The sequence below is a fragment of the Callithrix jacchus genome, chromosome 17, assembly GCF_049354715.1.
Source record: "Callithrix jacchus isolate 240 chromosome 17, calJac240_pri, whole genome shotgun sequence".
Classification (NCBI taxonomy): Eukaryota; Metazoa; Chordata; class Mammalia; order Primates; family Cebidae; genus Callithrix; species Callithrix jacchus.
Window position 1 is genome coordinate 81,375,964 of NC_133518.1, and position 20,448 is coordinate 81,396,411.

The 20,448-nt window shown below is 38.8% G+C and overlaps 1 protein-coding gene across 50 annotated transcripts in view; it reads left to right on the forward strand.

The window, feature by feature from the left end:
- The window catches only part of LRCH3 (leucine rich repeats and calponin homology domain containing 3), a 105,922-nt gene that overhangs the window by 44,795 nt on the left and 40,679 nt on the right, over positions 1-20,448 (forward strand). For 34 of the 50 annotated variants that reach the window (XM_035278642.3, XM_054247241.2, XM_078354883.1 and 31 more), the window contains 6 exons: positions 775-911; positions 3,040-3,149; positions 4,561-4,654; positions 6,013-6,133; positions 12,515-12,663; positions 16,145-16,221. In XM_035278642.3, the coding sequence (XP_035134533.1) occupies positions 775-911; positions 3,040-3,149; positions 4,561-4,654; positions 6,013-6,133; positions 12,515-12,663; positions 16,145-16,221 (688 nt within the window). The remainder of the gene's footprint in view (positions 1-774; positions 912-3,039; positions 3,150-4,560; positions 4,655-6,012; positions 6,134-12,514; positions 12,664-16,144; positions 16,222-20,448) is intronic. The other 16 variants (XM_008984134.4, XM_002759778.6, XM_078354879.1 and 13 more) reach the window with 1 other exon arrangement.

Below are 20,448 nucleotides of genomic sequence, written 5' to 3' on the forward strand. Positions count from 1 at the left end.
CACTTTATATAACTGATTAGAAGTTCTGAGCATACTGGGCAGAAATTGCATAATGGTAATTAAGTAGCAAGCTGTGTATTTTATTAGAAGAAATTCCATATCATTATATAAAGGCCTTTTATATGGGACTGTGAAGTTTATCTGGAGAAAGAAGCTCCATTTCTTCTACATTATTGTGTATATTCTTAACTACTGCCATTCCTAGGGTTGAAGTAGGATAGGGTGGGTTGGGAAGGTGCTGAGGTCTTACAGTTAAGTGTGTAGACTTTCACTTAACTCCTCCATTTCAGCTGGCACCTCATCCTGACTTTCCATTGTGCCTGGGATCCCTGAGTTCAGAGCATTTTTTATTCAGTTTCACTAGAAAATAACTTGCTGACTCCTGGGGACACTGGAGAAGGACAGTGCCCCAGCTGTGTTAGTGGGGGCTGTGGACCTAGGCATAACTGTTCTTTATATAGAGTGTTGTCTAATCCTTTTGTTACCCTCACCTTTTTATGGTGTCTGGACCTCCAGCTTCTGAGACTTTCTGTAGTTCTGAGGGGGTCAGAGCTGCTTGCTTGTTATTAGTAATCCTGTCTATAGGCAGCTAGATCTCACTTATACCACTTTACCACTTTTCTCATTTATACCACATTGCTACCAGTTAGTCACTAAAAGAGAATGGGAGTAAATATCTGTGTTAAAATCACGATATTTAACTAGAAGCTTTTGGAAAAATTCTCTAGTTTTAAAACATCATTAATTGATCATTTTCATTTTACGTTCATGCAGAGCTGGCAGAGTTGCCTTTGATACGGTTAGACTTCTCATGCAATAAAATTACCGTAATCCCTGTTTGTTATCGGAACCTCAGGCACCTGCAGATGATCACCCTGGATAACAATCCACTACAGTCACCTCCTGCACAGGTAAACCATAGTGAGCATGGTGTGGACTTTTGTTGACAAAGGATGAAATTTAAAATTTCTCGTACATTTATTGTTCTGTTAGAAAATAATTTCTTTTAAAATAAATTCACATACATATATATTCTTTAGAAGCCTTGAATTAATGGATTAGAAGATAAACAATGTTTCCAGAAGTGTTTTTCCTTTCTCTAAATTGGTATTGTTTTTAAATTGAAGAATTCTTCCCTAAATCTTTTTCTAATAAAATTTTAATTTTTTTCTAGTAAAATTTTAATTTCTTAATTTTTTTGTGTGTGCAAGTTGAGTGTAGACAACGTAAATGCTTGAGACAAATAAAAATACTCAGCTTTCAGAGCTAAAAATTATCTGTATATTTCTTTTCCTGACCATGGTTATTGTAACCTTCCTTGTTCTAAAGTCATAAATTCCTAGTTTAGACAGTTTGGTCATTTATCAGTGACTGAAATGAAGCTATGTGGTAATAATTATAAGGCAGCTTTACATGTAGATGCAGAACATCCTACAACCTATACATTTTTGCCAACTCATTATTTTCACTTTTAACTCTGCAATTTATATATGATTTTATACAAGCAGATGCTACCTTTTTTTTTTTTTTTTTTTTGAGACGTAGTTTCGCTCTTGTTACCCAGACTGGAGTGCAATGGCGCCATCTCGGCTCACCGCAACCTCCGCCTCCTGGGTTCAGGCAATTCTCCTGCCTCAGCCTCCCGAGTAGCTGGGATTACAGGTGCCTGCCACCATGCCTGGCTAATTTTTTGTATTTTTCAGTGGAGACAGGGTTTCACCATGTTGGTTAGGCTGGTCTTGAGCTCCTGACGTCAGGTGATTCACCCGTCTCGGCCTCCCAAAGTGCTGAGATTACAGGCAAGAGTCACCGTGCCCAGCTGTGTATGCTACTCTATATGGCAACTATAAAACTTTATGAGTAAACTTCCTAACGATAGAAGGGTCTTATAAGCTTCAAGAATTTGTGTTTTGACTTCTGGAACAAGTAGCAACAGAAATATATGTAATTTTAATGTTTCATGTTTTCCTGCTCTTCTCTCTCAAAGAAAACATGATCAAAAATATAATTGTACATGATTGTTGGATTCCTAAAAGTAAAAGTTGCTTCATGTAATCTGTTGAGGAGAAATGCTTTAAATCTCTGACTATGCAGACTAATCAGTGTGATAAGTTTACTTGAGGCCAGGCACGGTGGTTCACGCCTGTAATCCCAGCACTTTGGGAGGCTGAGGCGGGTAGATCATGAGGTCAAGAGATCGAGACCATCCTGGCCAACATGGTGAAACCCTGTCTCTTCTAAAAATACAAAAATTAGTCAGGTGTTTGGCATGTGCCTGTAGTCCCAGCTACTTGGGAGGCTGAGGTGGAAGAATCACTTGAACCCGGGAGGTGGAGGTTGCAGTGAGCCAAGACTGCGCCACTGTGCTCCAGCCTGGTGACAGAGCAAGACTCTGTCTCAAAAAAAAAAAAAGATAACTTGATATTTGAACAGAAAAAAAAAAAAGATAACTTGATATTTGAACAGTATAATCAAAAATTATTTATTTTGTATATTACTGAAATTTATTAGTGACTAGAAAATGAAAACTTATATTTACCAGTTAAACACCTAAGATATTGCTGAACTAAATAATATATTTTAAGAATATTTGTTTTTTAATATTACTGTATGTACTTGATAGAAGTGCCTCCTATTCTCTCTCTCTTTTTTTTTTTTTTTTTGAGATGGAGTTTTGCTGTTGTTACCCAGGCTGGAGTGCAATGGCACGATCTCGGTTCACTGCAACCTCCGCCTCCTGGGTTCAGGCAATTCTCCTGCCTCAGCCTCCCAAGCAGCTGGGATTACAGGCACGTGCCACCATGCCCAGCTAATTTTTTATATTTTTAGTAGAGACGGGGTTTCGCCATGTTGACCAGGATGGTCTCGTTCTCTTGACCTTGTGATCCGCCCATCTCGGCCTCCCAAAGTGCTGGGATTACAGGCTTGAGCCACCGCGCCCGGCCTCCTATTCTCAATATACATTACATAAAAAGTTGATAATGATAAGCATACTTCAGATAAATAATAATTTGGTTACATTTATATTACTTTATTTAGATATGTATAAAAGGCAAAATCCACATATTTAAATACCTGAACATACAAGCTTGTAAGATTGCTCCAGATCTGCCAGATTATGACAGGAGACCATTGGGTTTTGGCTCCTGGTAAGTGTATTCTTTTCCTTTACCTATCATATTTTTTGTACAAATAATCAAATAAATTGGATATTTAAATTTGCCTGAATGTTTGACTAAAGGGAAATAACCTGTTTTAACACTGTTATTCTCAGAAAGCTTGTATTAATTGTAAAGTTGATTACCTAGATTGGCAAAGTATAGTTCTAAGGGCTTCTCAACCTTGGCGCTATTGACATTTTAGACCAGACAATTGTTTGTTTTGGTGGGCTGTCCTGGTGGGATGCCCATTTAGCAGCATCTCCCCACTAGATGCCAATAGTACTCTCCCAAGATTACAAACAAAAATGTCTCCAGATGTCCTTTTGGGGCCCTCCAGTTGAAAACTGCTGGTCTGAGTGACTTGAACACTAACTTTACCTCTGCTGCTAACCAGCTTAAGGCAAGTCGTTTGTACTGTTTGGGTTTCATTTTTTCTATAGGGAGTGAAGAGTTGGATTTGTTGACCATTAACATCACTTCAGGATCTTTTAAGTCTTGAGTCCCTCAGCTACATAACATATGACTTATAAGGTCATCCCAACCTTGGCAATCCCAACCATCTGGAATAGTCTTTTTTTTTTTTTTTTTTTGAAACAAGGTCTCACTATGCTACCTAGCCTGGTCTCAAACTCCTGAGCTCAAGCGGTCCTCCCACCTCAGCCTCCTGAGTATGGAGTAATCTTAAGTAGCAAGAATTAAATTCAGGGGCCTTTAAACAAGCAGGATAGATGTTTCAGTGAAAGTGAAATAATGTTTATGGGCTTTGCTCAAAAGAGACAACCCCTCAGGCCTTCTCTTGGAACCTCTCAAATTTTGCTTGAAAGCACAGTCCCAATAATCTCACCTCATTGGGCAAACAAGAATTGCAGAGGTGCAATTGTTTTGAAGCTGGATAATAATGAGTACATGAAGTCTCATACTATTCTGTTTAATTTGTTTTTATTTGGAATTTTTCATATTAAAGAAACCCCATTTACTTCTAATAGTTAAGTGACTGAGTGCCACATTTCTTGTTTTTAAGAAAGTTGTGGCTGGGCACGGTGGCTCACGCCTGTAATCCCAGCACTTTGGGAGGCCGAGGTGGGCGGATCACGAGGTCGAGAGATCAAGACCATCCTGGCCAACATAGTGAAACCCTGTCTCTACTAAAATATAAAAAATTAGCTGGGCATGGTGGTGCTTGTCTGTAGTCCCAGCTGCTTGGGAGGCTGAGGCAGGAGAATTGCTTGAAGCTGGGAGGCGGAGGTTGCAGTGAGCGGAGATCACGCCACCGCACTCCAGCCTGGCGCCTGGTGACAGAACGAGACTCTGTCTCCAAAAAAAAAAGTTGCATCTGTTTAATTTAAATGTTAATTATTAAAATAACGAACTTTGCAGTAACAAAGCCTCTTTCCCATAGCCATGAAGAACTGTACTCAAGTCGCCCTTATGGAGCCCTTGATTCAGGCTTCAATAGTGTGGACAGTGGTGATAAGAGATGGTCAGGGAATGAAGTAAGTGTTTTTTATATTCTGTGTGTTATAACACCTGATTAAGAGAAAATAAAATAATGAAAATGGAATGTGTCTTAACTGGATTCAATTTCTCGTTACACAAAATAGAGAAAAGTCAAGGGAGGGGCAAGAATCCCATGTAGTCCTACTGCCACAACTGGTGTTCTGCTTCTTTACTGGCTTTCTATCACGTGTATTTCCACCTGTCTGTTACCTCATTGTCTCATTTAATAGTTTCATATCATAGAAAGGCAAACAGGAGCTGAGCCAGTGGAAACCGAAGCCTAAAATTTGAGAGGCTGGGTAATCTTGAGCAGAGGCGCTAGAAGTGAGAAAACAAGTAGGACTTTAGGCTGATGGGTAAAGAGACGAGAACCTTAGTGAAGAGTATTCATATGCTCGAAATGAATAACTTCCTAGTTAATTCTGTCATTTTCCTGGTTTTTAAATTATTGGTATTATGTTTTCTGCTCTTAAAAATTACTATGTCCACAGAAGAAAAAAAAAGAAAAATTACTTATGTGTAATATTTTAGCTATGCATTGAGTTATTAATAAACTTTTGTTAGCAAGACTAATAACCTATTGGGAATCAAAAGCAAATTAATTTTAGACCACATCCCACTTGAAATTTGGAATTACTTGTGTTTGTATGTCTTGGTGGGTGGGTTCATAAATGTGGCTGTATCCATACAGATACATATGTGGATATTTTAAATTTATTTGTATATACAGATTTATGGAGTCATGAATCTTTTTTATATTTTGAGACAGTCTTGCTCTGTCACCTAGGTTGGAGTGCAGTGGCGCGATCATGGCTCACTGCACCCTCAGCCTCCTTGGCTCAAGCATTCTTCCTACCTCAGCCTCCTGAGTAGCTGGGACCACAGGCTCATGCCACCATGCCCGGCTAAATAATTTTTTTTTTTTTTTTTAGAGATGGGGTCTCCCTGTATTGCCCAGGCTAGTCTCAAACTCCTGGGCTTCCAAAGTATTGGGATTATAGGCAACAGTCACCACACCAGGCCAGATTTTTTTTTCCTGAGATAGGATCTTGCTTTGTCACACAGGCTAGAGTGCAGTGGTGGAATCCTGTCTCATTGCAGCCTTGAACTCCTAGGCTTAAGCAATTCTCTCACGTCAAATATCCCAAGTATTAGGATTACAGGCATGCGTGAGCACACCCAGCTAATTTTTAAATCCCTTGAAGAGACATGGTCTCACTATGTTGCCTATCCTGGTCTTAAACTCCTAGCCTCAAGTGATCCCTCTGCTTCGTTCTCCCAAGTGCATGGATTACAGGCATGAGCCACCATGCTCTAAAATGATTGTTTTTAATGTTTCTGCTTCTTTTTTAAGCCTACAGATGAATTTTCAGATCTGCCTCTTCGAGTAGCAGAGATTACTAAAGAACAAAGACTACGAAGAGAAAGCCAGTACCAAGAGAATCGGGGCAGTTTAGTAGTAACAAATGGTGGAGGTAAATTAAACATGATTCCAGTGACATATGAAGTGTTTGTAATCATTTAACTTTTTAAAGTTGTCTTTTTCACACCCACTCCTTTTGTTCTTTGTCTATAGCTTCTTCACTCTTCTTTTAAAGACTTCTTTTCACATATGATTGAAAAAAATTATTTTCCATTAGGATGAAACGACGATTTTCGATTTCAGTTTTAGAGTTAAAACACAGTGTTATTTCCCCCTTGTTTTCATTGTGGAAGGAAACTTTATTAGAGATAGCACACCTGGAGTAGATCTTTGTTAATCTTGATTTAACCACAACCTTTTGAAGTACATTCTCCCTTTTTAAGATTCTTGCTATGGTTATTATTTGATCTCTTCTAGGACTTTGTGCATTTTGTTATTTTAGTGTTTACCTTTTCTTCATCTGGAATTATCAGATGCTTTTTAAGGGCATCTGAATCTCAGTTTTCCTTATTCTGACATTAAAAAATTTGTAGTTCATTAGCAAGGAACGCTCTTTCTACTTGCTTATACTTCTGAAGCAGACTCTTGATTTTCACATTCTATTCTGCATTGTTTGAATTGGTTTGAATTTAATGTTTAATTTAATGTTTAAATTTTGAGGGCCAGTTATAAGAAAATGACTTTGATTTTCCAGAAATCGATTACTTATCCAAGGAGAGCTTTCATTTATTAGTGATGATTTCAATTAAATGGTTACCTGTCCTATTCCTTACCATCTTTTTTTTTTTTTTGAGACAGAGTCTCACTCTGTCACCCAGGCTGGAGTGCAGTGGCGCGATCTTGGCTCACTGCAGCCTCTGCCTTCTAGGGTTCAAGTGATTCCCCTGTCAGCCTCCCGAGGACTTGGGATTACAGGAGCGTGCCACTACACCCAACTAATTTTTGCATTTTTGGTAGAGATGGGGTTTCACTGTGTTGGCCAGGATGGTTTCGATCTCCTGATATGGTGATCCACCCATCTTGGTCTCCCAAAGTGCTGGGATCACAGGCACGAGCCACCACTCCGGGCCTTCCTTGCCATCTTGTATTCTTTACTCCTGTCATTATCATTTCATTTACATTTCAGTAGTTTTCTTTTAAATTTTTCTGTGTCATATGAGACATCTTTCCCTATCAGTTTAAGACTTAAAATAATGTTGAGATCTGGGAAGAACGATCCAAGATGGCCGATCGCTAACATCCCAGGATTGCAGCTCTCAGGGAAGGCGCTGAGAACTAGAGGACGCCACACTTTCAGACAAATTCTGGTCGCTCACGGAGCACAAGATCCCCCAGTGGAGGAAACACATGGGTGGCCAGCGCGACTCTCGTGGCCGGCGCAGCGGTTCCACCGGCGCGGCAGCTCTCGGAGCAGAGTAAACAGGTTCGGAGGACCGGCACCGGCCCCCAGCACGACACCAGAGCCCGGCTCAGCGGCTGCGACAGTACCTCGGTGCGGCAGCGCTCGGCGCAGAGTAAATGGGACCGGTTCCCCTTCTGACCGAGGTTTGGAGCCCCGGGAAGGCAGAGTCACCTACTACGGACACAAGAAGGAAGCCAGACAGGAGAATCCTGGGCAGAAAAGCACCATCAGTTTTAACGCGGCTGCTCTGGCCCTGGGAACTAACAACCTGGACATCCACTCAAGAGACCTAATCTGAAAGTTGGTAATTTCAAAGACGACAGGAGGATAAATTTACAATGATGGGAAGAAACCAGCGTAAAAAAGCTGAGAATACTTAAAGTCAGAACGCCTCTCCCTCTAAAGATGATCACAGTTCCACATCAACAATGGAACAAGGCTTGATGGAGAACGAGCTCATCCTGATGACAGAATCACTCTTCAAGGAATGGATAATAACAAACTTCGGTGAGTTAAAAGACCATGTTGTAGCCCAACGTAAAGAAACTAGGAACTTTGAAAAAAGGTTTGATGAAATCCTATTGAGAATAGACAACTTAGAGAGGAGTATGAGTGAATTAATGGAACTGAAGAATACAATACAGGAACTCCGAGAAGTATGCACAGGTTTAAATACTCGAATTGTTCAAGCAGAAGGGATATCAGAGGTCAAAGTCCAACTTAATGAAATAAAACGTGAAGAAAAGATTAGAGAAAAAAGGATAAAAAGGAATGAGCAAAGTCTCCAAGAAATGTGGGACTATGTGAAAAGACCAAATTTACATTTGATAGGTGTACCTGAATGCGACGGAGAGAATGAATCCAAGCTGGAAAATACCCTTCAGGATATTATTCAGGAAAATTTTCCTGAACTAGCAAAGCAGGTCAACATTCAACCCCAGGTAATACAGAGAACACCACAAAGATATTCCTCAAGAAGAGCAACCCCAAGGCACATAATCGTTAGATTCACCAGGGTTGAAACGAAGGAGAAAATACTAAGGGCAGCCAGAGAGAAAGGTCAGATTACCCACAAAGGCAAGCCTATCAGACTTACAGCAGATCTCTCAGCAGAAACTCTACAAGCCAGAAGAGAGTGGGGGCCGATATTCAACATCCTCAAAGAACAGAACCTTCAGTCCAGAATTTCATATCCAGCCAAACTAAGCTTCACAACTGAAGGAAAAATAAAATCTTTTATGAACAAGCAAGAACTCAGAGATTTTATTACCACCAGGCCTGCTTTACAAGAGCTTCTGAAAGAAGCATTACACACAGAAAGAAACAAGCAATATTAGCCTTTCTAAAAATACACCAAAAAGTAAAGAGCACCAACATAAAGAAGAATTTACACCAACGAATGGATAAAACAGCCAGTCAACATCAAATGGCAGTAACCCTAAATTTAAATTGACTAAATCCCCCAATCAAAAGACACAGCCAAAACCCAATGGCATGTTACATCCAGACCTGTTTCACATGCAAGGATACACAAAGACTCAAAACAAAGGGATGGAGAAAGATTTACCAACCAAATGGAGAGCAAAAAAAAAAATAAATAAATAAAAAGCAGGAGTTGCAATTCTTGTATCAGATAAAATAGATTTTAAAGCAACAAAGATATAGTGGTAAAAGGATCAATGCAACAAGAGCTAACGATCCTAACGCCCAGATACATAGAGACTTAGACACAATGAGACAGAAAATTAATAAGAATATCAAGGACTCGAACTCAGATCCGGAACAGGTAAACAATAAATATTTATAGAGCTCTCCACTTCAAATACACAAAATATACATTCTTGTCAATACCACATCACACCTACTCATAAGCTTAAATGAAACATTGATTGGCCATCATTAATACCCAATTTTTTTCAAAATAAAGCATTATTTCCATTTACTCTCCCTCTTTCTCTTCCTCTTTCTTCCTCTCCTTTACTTATTTATTTTTTTTTTCTTTCCTTCTCTCAAAAAAAAGAAATCAACTTGTAAACCTCTAGATCCAGGTCGGCAATGTCTCTCTCATTGCTTGATTTCCTTCCTTCCCTTCCCTCCCTCCCTCCCTCCCTCGCCGCTTCCTCCCTTCCTTCCTTCCTCCCTTCCTTCCTTCCTTCCTTCATCCCTTCCTTCCTCCCTTTCTGCCTTCCTCCCACCCCCCCCCCCCAAAAAAAAAATAATGTTGAGATCTGTGCTGGTACGGTAGCCACTAGCCACGTGTGGTTATTGAGTATTTGAAATGTGATTTTTTTGGGCTGGATATGGTGACTCATGCTTATAGTCCCAGCACTTTGGGAGGCTGAGGCAGGCAGATCACTTGAGGTCAGGGGTTTGAGATCAGCCTGGACAACATGGCGAAACCCGCCTCTACTAAAAATATAAAAGAAAAAAAATTTAGTAGGGCGTAGTGGTGCATGCCTGTAATCCCAGCCACTGCAAAGGCTGAGGCAGGAGAATCGCTTGAGCCAAGATCGTGCCACTGCACTCCAGCCCAGGCAACAGAACAAGACTGTCTCAAAAAAAATAAAACAGAAATTTGTTTTTTTCAAATGATATGTATTTAAGTATAAAATACATGTCAGATTTTGAAGACTTGATTTGAAAAAAAAGCATATAAAATAGTAATGTTTAGCATTGTATATGGGCAATATAAAATATATTATTAAAATTAATGCTACTTTTTTTTCTTTAAAAAAATATGGCTACTAGAAAATTTAAATGACATATGTGGTTCACCATTATGGCTTGCGTTATTTTTCTCTTTGGCCATACTGGTCTAGATTGTATGAAGAAGTAGAGTTGCTTTCTTCAGAAATGGTCATAATATAAACCATTTATTTAGTCAGACAAGTTTTAGCACATTAAAAAATGCGTTTATGTACTTGGTTTCTAATGTGGATGTAAACTTATAACCTTTCCATCCTTTGTAGCTATTAATAAAACTAATAACTCAAAATTTATTTTACATTAATTACATTTACAGGATTATTTATAGATAATTGAACCAGAAGACTGAACTGAGAAATAGGCTTCTCCAAGTTCATTGTTGCGATTTTTAGGCAGCCTGTAGAATATCATAAAAATAACAGGTTGTCGTTTAATGCGTCTCCAGAGAAACCATCTTAGTAGCACGTTTTTTTTTTTCTAGTGTGCCATTTTAAGGAGTTGTTTTATTACTTTAAAGCTTAAAAATTGGCCGGGCACGGTGGCTCACGCCTGTAATCCCAGCACTTTGGGAGGCCACAGCAGGCAGATCACAAAGTCAGGAGTTCAAGACCAGACTGGCCAACATGGCGAAACTCCGTCTTTACTAAAAAATACAAAAATTAGCTGAGCACAGTGGCTTGTGCCTGTAATCCCAGCTGCTTGGGAGGCTGAGGTAGGAGAATTGCTTGAACCACAACCTGGGAAGCAGTTAGCCGAGATCACGCCACTGCACTCCAGCCTGGTTACAGAACAAGACTCCATCTCAAAAAAAAAAATAGTGGGGTATTCTCAGACTTAACAGATGAACAGTGATGTGACTGAATCTTATTTGTATACTTCTCCTCACCCCAAAGCATTTTGAGAAGAAAAAATTCCTCAAATGAATCCCTTCCCATCCATAAACTATTATAACTACCTACATTGCAGACCTCTAGCAAATAATTTTCCAAATAGGAAAATCTTTGTTCTGATCTTTTTTGTTTGTGTTTGCTTGACAGCAATTATAGGAAGGGACATAGTAGTCAGAAAGTATTTCTTTCTCTTCAAGTTCAGTTTACTCCTACCTTTTCTTTTCTCTTCTTTTTTTTTGTGGCCTTTTACTTTCTTTTGAGTTGAGAATGTTAGGTTTTCCACCTCCCATCTCCTTAGAGATATTATTAAGCCCCAAACCTAAACATGAAGTTATACAAGAAGATGCACTTTTCAGTCTTTAAAATTCGTCTTCTTAGCCAGGCAAGGTGGCTCATCCCTATAATCCCAGCACTTTGGGAGGCTGAGGCAGGCGGATTGCCTGAGCTCAGGAGTTAGCAACCAGCCTGGGCAACACGGTGAAACCCCGTCTCTACTAAAATACAAAAAATTAGCTGGGCCTGGCAGTGTGCATCTGTAGTCCCAGCTACTCGGGTGACTGAGGCAGGAGAATCGCTTGAACCAGGGAGGTGGAGGTTGTAGTGAGCTGAGATTGCGTCACTGCATTCTAGCTTGGGTGTCAGAGGGAAACTGTATCTCAAAACAAACAAACAAAATTAGTCTTTTCTCTTTGTCTCACAAACTCAAACTGCTGTGTTTAAAACAGTAAGGAGCTGTCCAAAGAGAAATGTTAGAGGTCTATGTATTTCAGTAATTGTCATCAACTACAATGTTCTTTAGTGAACTAGGACTGAGGTTTTCTGGAGACTATTTGTTTGGGTGGCCATGAACTAAATAATAAACACTGATGTGCCTGGTGCAGTGGCTCGTGTTTATAATCCCGGAACTCTGGGAGGCCAAAGTGGGTGTATCGCTTGAGCACAGGTGTTTGAGACCAGCGTGACCAACATGGTAAAACCCCATCCCTATTAAAAATACAGAAATTAGCCAGGCTTGGTGGCACATGCCTATAGCCCCAGTTACTTGGGAGGCTGAGGCATGAGAATCACTTGAACCTGGGAAGCAGAGGTTGTAGTGAGCTGAGATTGCACCACTGCACTCCAGCCTGGATGACAGTGTAAGACCCTGTCTCCAAAAAAAAAAAAACAAAAACAAAAACAAAAAAAACCATAAAAGATAAATGAAATTAAATTTTTTAAAAATAAAGACGTACATAATTTACCTTGGACATAAAACGGTTAAAAAGAGACTTACATAATTTAAAGTTTTTGTCATCCCTCCCATTTTCAAAATAGAAAATCTTAGGGAAAAGGAAATAAGTAAATGTCTTTTTTTGGCTAATTTGTGTGTTTTTTTCGTGTGTGTGTGTCTGTGTGTGTGTGTGTGTCTGTGTGTGTGTGTGTGTGGTGTATACAGTGGAACATGATCTGGATCAGATTGACTACATAGACAGCTGTACTGCAGAGGAAGAAGAGGACGAGGTGAGACAGCCCAAGGGACCGGACTCAGACAGCCTTAGTTCACAGTTTATGGCATATATTGAACAGCGGCGAATCTCTCATGAGGTAGTACATAGATTTAAGCCTAAATATGTTGCCATTCCTTGGTAAAAATAATTCATAGTAGTATAAAATTCTGTTACATCAGTGATTTTTTGACGTAAGCCTAATTGTCTTCATTATATTTACTTCTACTTTCAGTACTGAATTTTTCAGATTTATTCAGAAAAATCAGACAGTAGTCTCAAGTAGACTTTAGGTTTATTTTTCAAACAAGACAACCAGAATTTTGCAGAAGGAATAAAAAAAAGTGTAAGTACTGTCAGGCCTTCGAAGAAAATACAAAGGAAAATACAGTGATGCTTTTCATTGTTGTTTTATTGCTTTTTTATTTTTACTAACTGATAAATCATAGTTTGGTCAGTAATTAATTAACAGTTAAACCAAAAAAATTGACTTTTGTGGTAACATGGAACTTAACCATAGAATTTTTATAATATGCTGAATTATATTGGAGCTTTTGTGCTAAGTCACACAGAATATAAATTATTTGCTATTAAAATTCTTGGGTATCTCTTAAGTGGAGCATTGAATTGCCTTAGAAAACAAATGTGCATTCAGCCCACTACAGAATCTTTGCCAATTCTCCAAGGGTCTCAAATAGAATAGCATTCTTCAGTCTATCTTGTCAGCATAATAAAATGGCTTCACTTTAGTGGATGTGATGTTGATGTCTGGAGTTGGTTTCAGACTCTGGGCAGTGGTTATTTGAGAAACACTTGGGTCCTTTTAAGAGAATGATGTGTTAGCCTTTTAGAAATAGAGAATAACCTCTTTGGTCTGAGAAAGCTAAAAGGAAAAAAAAAAAAAAGAAATAGAGAATAATCATTTCAAGTAGGACGTGTAGTAGAGTATTATTCTTCATTTAATGAGACAGAGTCTCACTCGGTCACCCAGGCTGGAGTGCAATGGCATAATCTCAGCTCACTGTAGCCTCTGCCTCCTGGGTTCAAGCGATTCTCCTGCCTCAGCCTCCTGAGTAGCTGGGATGACAAGCATGCGCCACCATGCCTGACTAATTTTTGTATTTTTAGTAGTGATAGGATTTCACCATGTTGGCCAGGCTGGTATTGGACTCCTAAGCTCAGGTGATCTGCCGGCCTTGGCCTCCCAAAGTGCTGGGATTATATGTGTGAGCTGCTATGCCCATCCAATATTACCATTCTTTAAAAAAAAAAAAGAAAGAAGGGGCTTTGGTCTTTCTATCTGAATACTTTTGAATACAGTATTTTTTGTTGGCATTCAGAAGACATTTTTGTATTTAAAGTTGGGTAAACTTATATAAATCAAAGACCTATAGCCCAGAGATAGCAGTGTACCAAGTGATTGATGAAACTACTTCTTATTCAGGCTGTGAGCCTCCCTGCTGGAGCAAAGGGCAACTATTTTGCAATAAAATTAAAATTAACAATGACATATTATAATCCTTCAAGGAATCCATTTTCTTTTCTCTTGGTCTTTCTCTTTGATCGTGTTACAGTTACTTAGGCTGTATAAATGGAGTATCTCTACTAACAGTGACAATGCCTATTGTACTATTAAAAATAATAATGTTTCTTTAATTCATTATGTTGTCTCTTTTGTAATAATGTTTTTTAAATTCTGTCTGCCTGTTAGTATGGTAGTCTTTATGACTTCTTTGTCATAAAGCTTTCATAAAATTTAGCATCTTTGAAAATACGATGAGGCAATGTTATTTTAAATGGTTTAACAACCAGTGAAGAAATATCTTTTTTCTACCTGAACACTATCTAAAAATGGATTATTAAAAACTAACCTATGTGAGATTTTAAACACTATTATTTAATTTTATTATAATACTTGTCACATACATAGGGTATTTCTCCTGAATAGGGTATGATTTTTTTTTTAATTAAGCCAGTATGAAATTTTTTGTCATGAAAATTTCATGGGCCTCTTAGAATAATTTTAGATAATTGCAGTATCATAAAACTAGGATGGGGCTGGATGCAGTGACTCATGCCTGTAATCCTAGCACCATGGGAGGCTGAAGCAGGCAGATCACATGAGGTCAGGAGTTAGAGAACAGACTGGCCAACATGGCGAAACCCCTTCTCTACTAAAAATACAAAAAAACCTAACTTAGTTGGGCGTCATGGCGCCTGCCTGTAATCCCAGCTACTCAGGAGACTGAGACATGAGAATTGCTTGAACCTGGGCAGCAGACGTTGCAGTGAACAAAGATTGTGCCACTGCACTCCAGCCTGGGTGACAGAGCAAGATTCCGTATCAAAAAAAAAAGAAAAAAGAAAAAAACAACAAGCTAGGATAGTAAGGGTAAGTCACTGATATAACATCCTAGTTTTTTTTTTTTTTAATGGCACAGCTTGGCATGGTGGCTCATTCCTATAATCTCACCTACTTGGGAGGCTGAGGTAGCAAGATTGTTTGAGTCCAGCCTGAGCAACATAGTGAGACTCTGTCTCTAAATAAACAATAATTTAAAAATGGTATATTCACTAAAATTAGAAAAATTATTTTCACATTGGAGTTGCAGAATTGTAGTTTATTCTATGGGATCTCATGTCCAGACCTTAAGATAGTTGTTAACCCTTTGGAGTAACTCACAAAAAGTTTCTAGTTACATGGGATATGCCTTTTTCTTGGAGGTAGGTGATAGGTACTTTTATGTTTGATTTATAGATATCCTTTTTGGAAAAGTTATTTTCTTATTTTCCCCTTGATGAGTAACCATTTCAATGATTATTTTTGGTGTTGAAACAAGATTGTATTGCTTCTGTAGATTTTTCCTTTGATAACCGTTAATCCTCTACCTTTGATTTATGATTTTATATTTCAGTGTGTGGTCTGTATTTTAAACCAGTTTAATTTTTCCCAGTAATACTTTTTGAAAATGACATTTTACTTTTCAGTTCGTAAAGAAGTAAAATTGCCAATAATATTTTCCTTTTAAATATGGTATTTTATCATAAATAAAAATTACTTTTGGTTTTATCTTGGTATTTCACCAACACACTCAAGAATATTTGTATGAGTATGATAAGAGACAATTTGTTATGATGGATAAATAAAGAAATGTAATATGCCCAGTGAACTTGCTATTACTGGAAATACTCAAGAGTAACTGAGCTAAAGCCAGGGTAGGGTAGATGGGAATTCCTGTCCTAAACGGGAGTCTGTACTGGTGACCTATTCAGTTCCTTTCCAGTTGTAACATCTTATTATTCAGTACATGTCACTGTGCTTGGTCGCCTTAATTTATATAATACAGTAAGAAGAAAATCTACTTTCTTGTAAAATAAAGTAAGTATTTTTGGATTATCAACATTTTTGTTTATCAGAGCAGCAGTGTATATATGATGCTTTAAAACTTAAAGTTTACATCTGAAGAGTCTATTAAAATATTTTTAGTGTAAAATACAGATTAAATGACACATGTGAACTGTGTAATCACAGTTTTCTGGATTAATATATTAAATTTATTTATTTCTGTCCTTTGTCCTAGGGTTCACCAATAAAGCCGGTAGCCATTAGGGAATTTCAAAAAACAGAAGATATGAGAAGATATTTACATCAAAACAGGTTTGAAAAACCAATTCTGCTTAATTTGTTTCTGTCTTGATGAGAGCATAAAGTACTTTCGGTTTTATGCAGATCTAAATATAATAAAGATGTTTAGATACTATATGTTTTAGATAGCTTGTGTTTAGAACTGACAGTATGCTTTTTACTCATGCTGTAGAAAAGGTGAGAATCGATTTGTTTCTAAATTCAGACCATCTAAATCATTACCTACACGGTTAATTGATTTGAAGATACTTGGTAGCAGTGAGATTTTTGTGGTGATGATGTATGGATTCATGCATAAAGAGAGCTAAAAGAATTTCAGGACTAGGCCTGGTGGCTAACACTTGCAATGTCAACACTTTGGGAGGCCAAGGTGGGAGGCTTGCTTGAGCCCAGGAGTTTGAGACCTGTCTGAGCATCATGGATTATGGCAAGACCTGTCATGATCTACTCATTTACAAAAAAAAAAAAAGGCCTAGGATGGTGGTGCACGCCTCTGGTCTCAGCAACTCAAGAGGCTGAGGTGGGAGGATCGCTTGAGCTGGGAGGTCAAGGTTGCAGTGAACCCAGTTTGCGCCATTGCACTCTGACCTGGGCATCAGTGAGACACTGTCTCAAAAAAAAAAAAAAAAATCCCGAATTTCAGTAGTCCTAATTTTTTTAACTTATGTTTTTTACTAGATAACAGAGAGATAGTCAGAAACAGTGATATGTATCACCAGTCCTGTCTCAATTAATATGATTTTTCCACTTTACTTGGTGCCTCAGAAATATTTTGAAAATTAGGCCCAGCACAGTGGCTCTGGCCAACATGGTGAAACCCCATCTCTACTAAAAATACAAACATTAGCCAGGTATGGTGGCACACCCCTATAATTCCAGCTACTTGGGAGGCTGGCAGAAGAATCGCTTGGACCCGGGAGGTGAAGGTTGCAGTGAGCTAATACCACGCTGCTGTACTCCAGAGTGGGTGGCAGAGTGAGACTCCATCTCAAAAAAACAAAGAATATTTTGAAAATTAGCTTGATCATTTAGAGCACTGTTTCTCGTTCTTGAATTCCAGAATGTTTCTTGCCATGAACTATTTCGCAGTAGTTGAAAATTTCAGCCTTTAGTTCTTTGCCTTCTGTGTTTATGAAGTCATAAAACATAGTCTTGATGTACCTATTCTTAAGTGACAGTAAATTTATGTAGTTCTTATACTTGAGAAGGTATTAAAAGTTAACTTGGGGACTGAGATATAGATGGAATAAATACATAGGGAGAAAAAAGAAAGAAATCTCATAACTTTGCCATTTATACTCTTATCACTCACTTCATGGAGATTTAGTTAAGTTTTATATGCTTTGAAATTTATTTCAGAATGTTTTTTCAGTTGCCGTGTATCCTTATATTGAGAGTATAGTCTTTTGAGATTCCAGTTTTATGCAGGAGTTTCCAGTTACATTCCCCACCTTGAGTGGGCCTGCATTTTATAGCTCCCGTCCCTCTCACATCCTGCATCCATTATAGGTGAAGCTCAAGATCTCCAGGATTTAGTAGAAACTCTCAAGGTAAAAGCTAGCTTCTTCACTCAGTTACCTTATGTATTAGTTTCCTGTTGCTTTTGTTACAGTTAGCAGTTTAGAACAACAACTATTTATTGTATCACACTTCTGTAGGATAGAGCCTGGGCAGGCTCCCCTGGGTCTCTACTTACAGGTCAAAGTCAGGGTATTGGCTGGCCTGGACTCTCATTCGAAGACTGTGGAGGAGAATTCACTTTCATGCTCCGACATGTTGGCAGAATTCAGATTGTTGCAGTTAGGACTGAGGTCCCCATTATTTTCCTGGCTGCCAGCTGGTGGTCATTCTTGGTGTTTAGAGTCCACCCACATTCCTTGTTCATGGTCCTCTCCATCTTCAAATCAGGAATGACAGGTCAAATCCTCCTTATATTTGGAATCTTTCTTACTTCCCCTTTCTGCCACATGTCATGAATTCTTTTGCTTTTAAGGGTTCCTAATTATATTAAGTCAGCCTGGATAATCTCCCCATTTTAAGGTCAGCTGATCAGTAACCTTAATTTCACCTGTAAAATGTTTTTTTGTTTTTTTTCAGTGTAATACAACATATTGACTAGAGTAAGGCCAGGGACAAGAGGTTATGGAAGCCAAAAGTCTGCTACTGCATCTTAGTCCAGAGTTCCTGTTTTTACTTCTTTTTTAAAGTCTGTGGGTTCTTTATTTTTATAGCACCTTAGCGGTACATTTTAAAAGATCGTTTTATTCAGCATTTTGGTGATTTCCATTGGAAGAGTCACTCAGGGCATTTAGTCTGCCACAGTGCTAGACACTGAAGCTGGGGTTCCATTTTTTGTTTTGTTTTGTTTTGTTTTGTTTTGTGACAGGGTCTTGCTCTGTTGCCCAGGCTGGAGTGCAGTGATGTGATCACAGCTCACTGTAGCCTCAACCTCCCAGGCTCAACCAATCCTCCCACCTCAGCCTCTGAAGTAGCTGCAACTTCAGGCATGTGCTATATGCTTAGCAAATTTTTTGATTTTTTGTTATTTTTCGTAGCGATAAAATCTCACTATTTCCCTGGCTGGTCTCAGACTCCTGAACTAAAATACTAACCCTCCCACTTTGGCTTCCCAAAGTGCTGGGATTACAGGTGTGAATCACTGCACCCAGCCATGATTACTGTTTAATTGGGGGTTCCATAGTACCAGACCTTAGTACAGTCCTTGGATAAGAACTCCATACTTGATCTCAGTAACCAGTTATGCTCTGAGATCAATATATCCTTCATGTTTTTAATTAGGAGGTATTTGTTAAATACTATGTGCCAAGTTCTTTTCCAGATGTTGCAATACAGCTATGAACTGTAGTCAAAATTCCTGCCCTCCTGGAGCTTACATTCAAGTAGAATGTTGAATTAGAACCTAGCAAGATGAAATCACTTCAGAATGACTGGCAGCTCTCAGACTAGGTAGACTTGTCTCTAACCTGAAAAATGTAAACAAAAAGAATCTATCACAACAGTCTGTCAGTTACAAGAACTCAAAAAAACTGATGAACGTAAGGAACCCTCTGCCAGTGAGCTGAAAAAGAAAGCTTACTTACCTCTTTTCTCCCAAATCTCTTCCCCTACCCTCATTCACCTTGCAAATTTCTTCCCACCTACCACTCCCCTACCCCCTATCCACACAGTCTACTCTACTAGAAGATAATAAACATAGGGAGATATAATGAACCAAAAGTGTGAATGCTTTGTAGAATTTGCCAAGATAGATTATGTAACTTTGAAATTGAAACTAGCAAAAATTGCATTTTAAAAAAATTATTATAATTTTTTATGGGCTGGGCATTGTGGCTCACATTTGTAATCCCAGCACTTTGGGAGGCTGAGGTGGGCAGATCACCTGAGGCCAGGAGTTTCAGACCAGCCTGGCCAACCTGGTGGCCAAACCCATCTCTACTAAAACTACAAAAATTAGCCAGGTATGGTAGCTCACACCTGTAGTCACAGCTACCCAGGAGGCTGAGGCAAGAGAATCGCTTGAACCCGGGAGGTGGAAGTTGCAGCGAGTCGAGATTGTACAACTGCATTCCAGCCTGGGTGACAGAGCAAGAATCTGTCTCAAAAAAAAAAAAAAAAAAAAAAAAAAAAATTATGGGCTCTAGTTATAATCTGAATAGCATTTTAGTTCAGGAGAGATGATAATATCAGACTAGGTTCTGTAAAGCTTGTTAATTTCCATAAGAAGCAGTACAGAATTGACATTTAGATAAAACCTAGAAGTTTTTAAATTTCATGTTATATAGATAAAGTCAGAAAAGCTACTCACATTAATTATATGATTTTATAAACAAAGAAAAACAGAGAAGGCACTTCAGAGTCTGCCTTATACTGGCTGGGTGCAGTGGCTCACGCCTGTAGTCTCAGCATTTTGGGAGGCCAAGGTGGGTGGATCACCCAAGATCAGGAGTTCAAGACCAGCCTGGCCAACATGGTGAAACCTCATCTCTACTAAAAATATGAAACATTAGTTGGGCATGGTGGTATGCACCTGTAATCCCAGCTACTTGGGAGGCGGAGGCAGGAGAATTGCTTGAATTTGGGAGGCTGGGGCAGGAGAATTGCTTGAACCTGGGAGGCAGAGGCTGCAGTAAGCCGAGATCATGCCACTGCCCTCCAGCCTGGGCAACAGAGAGAGACTCTGTTTCAAAAAAAAAAAAAAAAAAGAAGGAAGTCTGCCTT